Genomic DNA, 7,436 nt, shown 5'->3' with positions numbered 1-7,436 from the left:
CCCACAGTGCCCACTGCCTGGTGACGGGTTCCCACAGTGCCCACTGCCTGGTGACGGGTCCCCACAGTGCCCAAGGACACAGACAAAGCTAACAAGCACCTATATGACAGACAGCTTCTGACTCACTGCCTGTGTCACTGACATGATGGCTGGTCTTCCCCTAATCCATGGTGCCGAGTCCCTCATTGGGTCACCACAGGGTGGCCACACTTACCTCCAAGCCCAGTTCCTAGGAACGTGGAAGGTGGCAGGCTGCCATGGGAGTCACTGAAGTGGGCACCTTCACTGTATGTCTGGGGGAGACAGGCAGGGTGAGAGGCACAGGTAGCATGCACCACATGTTCTCCAGCCTAAGCTGGAAGCTCACTGCGGCTGAGCACAGCTGTCAGAGAGCAATCACGAGCTGTTTCCTCACGCCCTGCCCAGGAAAGGAGACCCAGGGCCCAGGCGTCTTACCCGGCTAGGGTCAAAGGAAGAACTGTTCTGGTCACTGTTGCCCCAGGAGCCTGAGCTGGGTCGGTCCTCCAGTCCTGCAGGAGGCAAAGAGAAGTCAGTCTAGCTCAGTTCTATCCTCTCTTTGCCCAGATATGCCTGACAGCAAGACGGTCAGCCTCCTCCATCCTACACAGCCTAGGATTCCGTCCCTACGAAGGCTGCTGTAGCTCAGTAATGTGACCACCAACTGTCTGTCGTTCCTGGCAGACTCCTACTCATCTGTCAAAACATCAACTACTGTGCCCATTTAGTCCCATGGCCCAGCCTCTTGTTCTGACTTATGTCTGACCGTGCAAGGCTGGGCATGTGAGTCACAAATGGACAACAGAGGTTCACAGGGCCTCAAGGACTTCAGAAGCAGTGTGTCCCAGGTACAGGCCCCTGGGGAGGCTGCCTAGCTCAGCGGTGGGTAAGGCAGAGAGTGTTCAATGTGGACAGAGGCACAGCTGGCTTGGGTTCCTGCAGCCTCAGAGGAAGGTTGAAGATTTACTGTGGCACGGCAGGGGTTAACCAGCCTGGAGACCAAAGGACCTTGTCCTGAGGGGCGGGGTAAGGCAGGGCTGGGCCCTTATCTCCCCCAACACTCCTCAACGGCCTGCACCTCTAGAATATTCTTTTCCACCTGCAGTAAATTCGTGTTTTCCTGGTGCGCGGTCCCTGTCCCCATGCACAGGGACCACAGGGTCCAAACCTGACTCCTCTCTGCCAGCTCGGCTATATGAGGCTGCTGTGTACCTCAGTTTCCCATCTGTGCAAGTGAGCGGAAGAGGCTCCCGCAGCCACCCGCCCACTCTGCAGCCAGTGACCCTATGTCCCCAGCTCCACATGGGAAACTTCCAAACCCTGGGACTTGAGTGTGAGCCTCTGTGCTCATCATTCCCTCCTTGGAGATGGTGCTTAACCGTAGTCTTATTTGCATGATCGTGCATATTAAGCTCCCACCCTCATGAATATTCACCCCTAATTACACCTTCCTGTTTCCTGATAAAGTTCCAGTGTGTTGGCAGTTGGGGGCTGGGACACAGCCCCAGGGGCTTCCAGGAATCCCTCCAGCATCAGGTACAGCCTGTGGGTGCCTATACCCCAAAATTTTTGGCTGTCCACTAGGGCTTATGGTGAGGCTCAGGAGGGTAGGGTGCCAGCGCCCACACTGCTTGCAGAGCGCAGGTGCACTCGGGGCACTTTAGAAGCCCAGACTCAAAAGGATGGCCATGGCCTGCCCGTGTTGACCCCTGCACTCTGCAAACATTGCCCCGCTCCCCCGGAGCCTGGTAATATTGAGGATTCCACAAAACCCCAAGACCCTCTAACACAAGCCCCATCTTTTCCCATTCTATAAATAACAAAACTCAGGAGACCCCTCCCCCACCTCATTAATACAGTTATTAAAATCACCCCACTGATAAATTATGCATCTTAATAACCCCAACATGAATATTCATAGCGGTTTCACTGTGTACCAATTAAAATGCTCTAATACAAGACTGACGTCAGACTCCCTTGCATGTGCGCGTGCTCGAGTTCTCTCTCTCAGTCTTTTCCTGTCCCTCAAAGGTGAAGCACTAAGGGAAGTTGGGAAGAGACAGGCACCTCCTTGCAAAGAGGCACAGGGTTCAGTCCTAGCCAGAGCTTGGCTCAATCAAGCCCAGCCATCATTAGGGGAGGACATAAGCCCATGCTTAGAGTTCTATTCTTTTGATGGATTGTTGGCTCTTTGGCCCATGACTTCCTTTTATAGTTTTACACGCTCACAGTTCTGTCCGTGTGCTATTTACAGCTATATCCATGACAAGGAGAACCCTGCTCCCTGCTTATATGTTTCTACAGTATTAGGCCCACCATGGGGAGAGTCAGCTGCCCTGCTGTGGAGGAAACGTCTCGTGGACATCAGTTCATAGCACCAGCCCTCCATGGGCCTCCTAATCCGCGCCCCCCCCCCCCCCCCCCCACCCACGTCTTCTCCTCACTTCCACAGCCCATCAATGGGGACAGTGTCGGCCACTTGCAGCCAATGTTAGATCACATCCACCTGAAGTCCAGAAGACAATGCCAAGCCTGACAAAGCTTTGCAACACAACCTGCCGTCTGTCCCACGAGGAGGAGTCTGTCCAACCTCCCAGGACTACTGACGTCAAAAGCAAGTTTGGAACCAGCCTAGTCTTTACAACACATCTCAAAATCCCAAAATGAACCAAGCAAAAAGCTGACACATACCTCGGCCGAGACCAGCATATCCGGGATTCTATCCATGAGGCTCACCCCAGCTCCCCCTGAGGGATTCTGGGTGGGGGCGCCACCCTGACCACGGCCGAGCCCCTCCCGGGGATGGGTGAGGCTCCACCCCTGAGCTGTGTGAGCATCCACTCTGACCTCACAGTGAAATCTTGGGCTGAAGGCAGGACTAGCATGTCTGAGGCCCTGGGGTCCATCCTAACACATGCTGCCCCCTCAAATCAAAACAATTATCCAACATTTGGATTTAAGTCCAGGGAAGAAAGATAAGAACTTTAAGAAGAAGAATCAAGATGAAAGTAGAGAGGAATCAATGGCAAACATCAATTCTCCAAGGAGCACACTGCACAGCTCGAGATCAATACAGCAGATACAGGAGACAGAGTCAAGGACAAAGGGGCAGGGCAGGAGGCAGCGGGATATCACACCTGACGGGAGCAGATGGCTTCCCGAGCCCAGGGTGCCTGGAACTCACCACCATTCCCGCCTCCTCCTGAGAGCTGAGGTGACCAGCTCACACCCCACACTGGGCTTGAGTGGGGTTTTTCCTTCTCCTAAATAACAGTTGTAGAGTGGGGGACAGACACAGACTTTGAGCAGACTTTAGGGTTGGCTGGCCACACAATCGGGATGCTAGTCACTGATGAACAGCTGTGTGTGGGCATTGGGGCTCAGTTGGGAAATGTTTGCTGGCACAAGTATGAGGACCTGAGTTTGATTCTCAGAACCCTCCTAAAAAGCCAAGTACAGTGCTACATATAGGTGGCACCCCAATACTGGGAAGGTGACACAGGAGCCTCCCGTGTGCCCACTGGCTGGCCAGTTTAGCTGGGTAGGTCAGCACCAGATGGGGAGAGACTTTGATCCAAAAAACACAGCGCAGAGTGATAACAGAAGACATCACTGTCAACTTCTAGTGTACACACAGACAGATGCAAGCACACTGACACACACACATACACATACACACACACACACACACACACACACACACACACACAGATGCACACATAAAACATGATAGTCACAGAAAGAAAAGTCACCGAAACACCAGGTCACAGAGGCACAAAACTAGCCGAGCTCAGACCCTGCTCAGTGTTTTCAGCTTGACACAACTCAGGCTCATCTGGGAAGAGAAATTTCAACTGAGAAAACACCTCCATCGGATTGGCCTGTGGAGCACTTCTTGAACTGTGATCAACAGGGAAGGAAGGCCCACCCTCTGCAGCCTGCTGCAGCCCCAGGCAGTGGTCCTGGGTACTGTGGGAAAGCAGGCTGAGCAGCTATGGGGAGCAGAACAGGAAACAGCAGAGGCCCACCTCCGCCCCTGCTTCAGCACAGACGCCCTCTCCACCCCAAGCTGCTTTTGCTCCCGGGGTTTACAGCAGCAACAGAATGCACACTAGGATACTCTAAGACTCACTGGGACACTTGTCCGCCATGTGCTTTGTGACAGGGTCTCACTATGTAGCCCACGTTGGCTTGGAACTCAGAGATCCATCTGTCTGCCCAGTGCTGGGATTAAAGGTGTAGCCACCGTGACTGGCAGCAACTGAGTTGTTGCCTTCTATTCTGGAGGTTCTTGACTCAGTCCTCAGTGACCAAATAAAACAAAATAAATATAAAATAAACCCCACTGGGCCAGACAGTTGACTCGGGGGTTAACAGCACTGGCTGACCTTCTAGAGGCCCAGGATCAGTTCCCAGCACCCACATGCAGATGCAGGGATCTGATACCTTCTTCTGGCCACCATGGGTAACAGGCATGCACATGAGGCACAGATATACATGCAGACAAAACACCCATATGCATAAAGTAAAAGGACCCCTCCCCCATACAGCTACTCAGAGAAGGAAGCTCGCTCTCGGAGGCATTTCCACACTCCACGGACCTTCCCAGAGTTGTTCTACTGTCAGACTCAGCATCTCCGGCCTGTCCACTGTTTACCTGCCCTGCCTGTACTAACTGGCCGGGAGACCCACTCTGCACACCTCCTGTATGTGCCTTGGTCATCAAAAACGGGGTGAATATCCTTTCTACAACCCAGGTTGGCAGAAGTGACTTCCCCTCTGAGGTGACAAAGCTCTAGATGTGCCACCCACTGAACTAAACTGTCAACGAGGGCCAGCCAATAGGGTCCCTGTGACAGGCCACACAACCCCAAGGCAAGAGTGCCACATGCTACGCTTCTCAGGACCAAACATGAGCCTGGTTGGTACCCAAGGGTCAAAGGTGTGGATAAGGGCGAATCTGGAGAGTAAGATGTGCCAGACAAAAGCCAGTGGGTGATTCTGCCAGGCCAGGCCAGGCTTGCAGGGAGAGGCCCTTCAGGCTGTGTCATCCCCCAGGGGCCACCTCCAGGCTCCCACACAGTGTCAACAATGAAGGGTAAAGGGTCTGGAGGACAGTTGCTATGAATGGGACAGCCCTCCTCACCTGCCTCACGGTAGCTAGCAACCTGACCTTACCCTTGCTGCAGCAGGAAGCCTGGGCATTATGGATTGGGGGATGCTTCTGGGGTGATGGGAGCCTCTGGGGATTTCCGGGCCTCCAGAAGTGCCCAGATGGCCCTCCGTCCACTTCCTCAGGCCAAGGGGAAGACAGGCACAGCAGTGACTGACAGCTCTGCTTTCGGGTAGGGTAAGCAGGAACGACCCACACCAGCCTCCTAAGTATGCCCTTCCTACAGGAGCCTTGCTAAGTAACAAGCTGCCGGCCCACCGCCCATCATCTCCCCATCTGCGCCAGGCTGTCTATGAGCTGCTTCTTTTGAGATCTTACATGTCCTGAGTCCTAGGCAGTCCTAACCCCACGGTCCTGGGCAAGTCAGACAAGACCACGTCTACACCAATTATATTACGTATATTACGTATACATGTCCAAAATGCAACTGGGGAAGGCTAGGCTGTAGCCTGGGCCTCAGAGTTGGAACTAACAAAACATGGAGCCTGGGTTCCAGTCAGTCCAGCTCAATGGGTTCTCGAATGACCACACTCTGGTGGGCTCAGTGTGAGGAAATGCCACTGTCTACAGGGCCACACACCAGACAGAGCTCCATCACAGTCCCCATGAACACCCCCAGGTACTCCTCAGTCTTACCTGAGCCTGCAAACTGGGTTCCGGCTAGGGAGGCGGGCCGACCCTTCCCATTGGCCACAGGTAGCGGAAACATCTGTGGGGACAGAGGAGAGACAAGAGAATGAGGGGTAGCACTATAAGCAGTTGGGGTGTCTGGCTGAGGCTCAAAGACTAGGTTTCCTGGAGTTAGGCTGAAGCACAGAGCTGTGGGCAGGGCTAGGGTGACCCCAGCTGTAGGACAGGCCTAGAGGACCAACTCACACTCAGTAGAGGATGCGACTTACAATTGGTTTTTGTCTGTGCACAGCCTTGAGTGTCACTTGTCTTTGAGACAGGGTCTCTCACCTTGGGTGACCTGGAAACTGCTATGTAGCCTAGGTTGGCCTCAAATTCACAGGGATTCCCCCTGCTTCTGCCTCCTGAGTGCTGGGGTTACAAGCGTGTGGCCTCTCACTGACCTGGAGCTTGCCTAGTAGGCTCGACTGGCTGGCCGGAGCACTCCGGCCATCTCAGGTGCCCACCTCCTCAGTGCAGGGTTACAGGTACATGCCTCTGTGCCCCACCGGCTGCTGGGCATGAACTCAGACCCCAGCACTCTACTCACTGAGCCATTACCCCCGCCCTGATTTTGTTTCTGAAATGGGCATTCTGTAATCCAGGCTGGCCTCCTGCCTCAGTCTCACAGGGGATCCTACAATAAAGGTGACATGTCCTCTCCCATCCCAGCTGGACTACAAAAAATGTTTCTGCTCAACAGGTGGTCAGCAAGAACCCAGGGCAGGTGTGAAAAGCTCCATCCTCGGCCATCGTCCCTAGGCACCATGCAGGGTCCCCACTTGTCTGATTGAGTGGCTTACTTAAAGCCACCATGGGAGGACTTAAAGACCCTGTGTATGTCACTCAAGACACACACTGCCAAGAGGTGTGGCCACCTGCAGTAAGGGGAAACTGAGGTAGTCACCCCAGCCCTTGGGAAGTGGAGACAGGATAAGATCATTGCTGACAAAATACATAGGTAGTCAGAGGCTACGAGACCCTGCTTCAAACAAACAAACAAAGGGAGGGCTGTGGTGCTGGGTGGCAGAGCTGGGCCCGTGGGAGCGCCCTGCAGGGAGCCTCCTGCTCACAGGGCCTTGACCTCACATCTACTTGCATCTGCCCAGTCTTTCCTGACCACAGTGCTAAGTCTCTTCATGCTAAAACACTCAGAGGCACAGACAGACAGACAGACAGACCACACATACCAGCCAACTCCCAACCCCATAGGGCCAGATTTCACCTGTGTATGGGGCCTAAGCAACTGAAGGGGCAGGCTGTCTACACTGTCCCCTAAATCAGCCCCTAGACAACTAGACAGCCAGGACATGTGGGGTCACCATCCCCTCCCCTCATACAGAAGGAAGGGCGGCCAGCATGGGTTGCAGGGTGAAGCTCTGTCTCAAACGCCAAGATGTAGACCAGAGAGACAGCTCAGAGGCGTTAGCTGCTGCTCTTCCTGAGGAGCAGGACTAAGTTCCCAGCAACCACATGCTCACAACTATCTCTGACTCCAGCTCCTGGGTGTCTGATGCCTTCTTCTGACCCTGCAGGGGTCACATGCACTGCAGGGGTCACATGCACTGCAGGGGTC

General features: G+C 54.1%; 1 protein-coding gene across 8 annotated transcripts in view; it reads right to left on the bottom strand.

Moving 5' to 3' along the window:
• Tcf3 (transcription factor 3) overlaps positions 1-7,436 on the bottom strand; it is a 29,493-nt gene that overhangs the window by 17,857 nt on the left and 4,200 nt on the right. For all 8 annotated transcript variants that reach the window (XM_028771546.1, XM_028771550.1, XM_028771547.1 and 5 more), the window contains exons 3-5: positions 5,828-5,900; positions 457-530; positions 215-293 (exon numbers count right to left, since the gene is read on the bottom strand). In XM_028771546.1, the coding sequence (XP_028627379.1) occupies positions 215-293; positions 457-530; positions 5,828-5,900 (226 nt within the window). The remainder of the gene's footprint in view (positions 1-214; positions 294-456; positions 531-5,827; positions 5,901-7,436) is intronic.

Source organism: Grammomys surdaster, unplaced genomic scaffold, assembly GCF_004785775.1.
Source record: "Grammomys surdaster isolate TR1022 unplaced genomic scaffold, NIH_TR_1.0 209, whole genome shotgun sequence".
In the NCBI taxonomy this organism is placed as follows: domain Eukaryota; kingdom Metazoa; phylum Chordata; class Mammalia; order Rodentia; family Muridae; genus Grammomys; species Grammomys surdaster.
The sequence above is the reverse complement of the archived record's forward strand: the minus strand, read 5'-3'. Positions and strand labels throughout refer to the sequence as shown.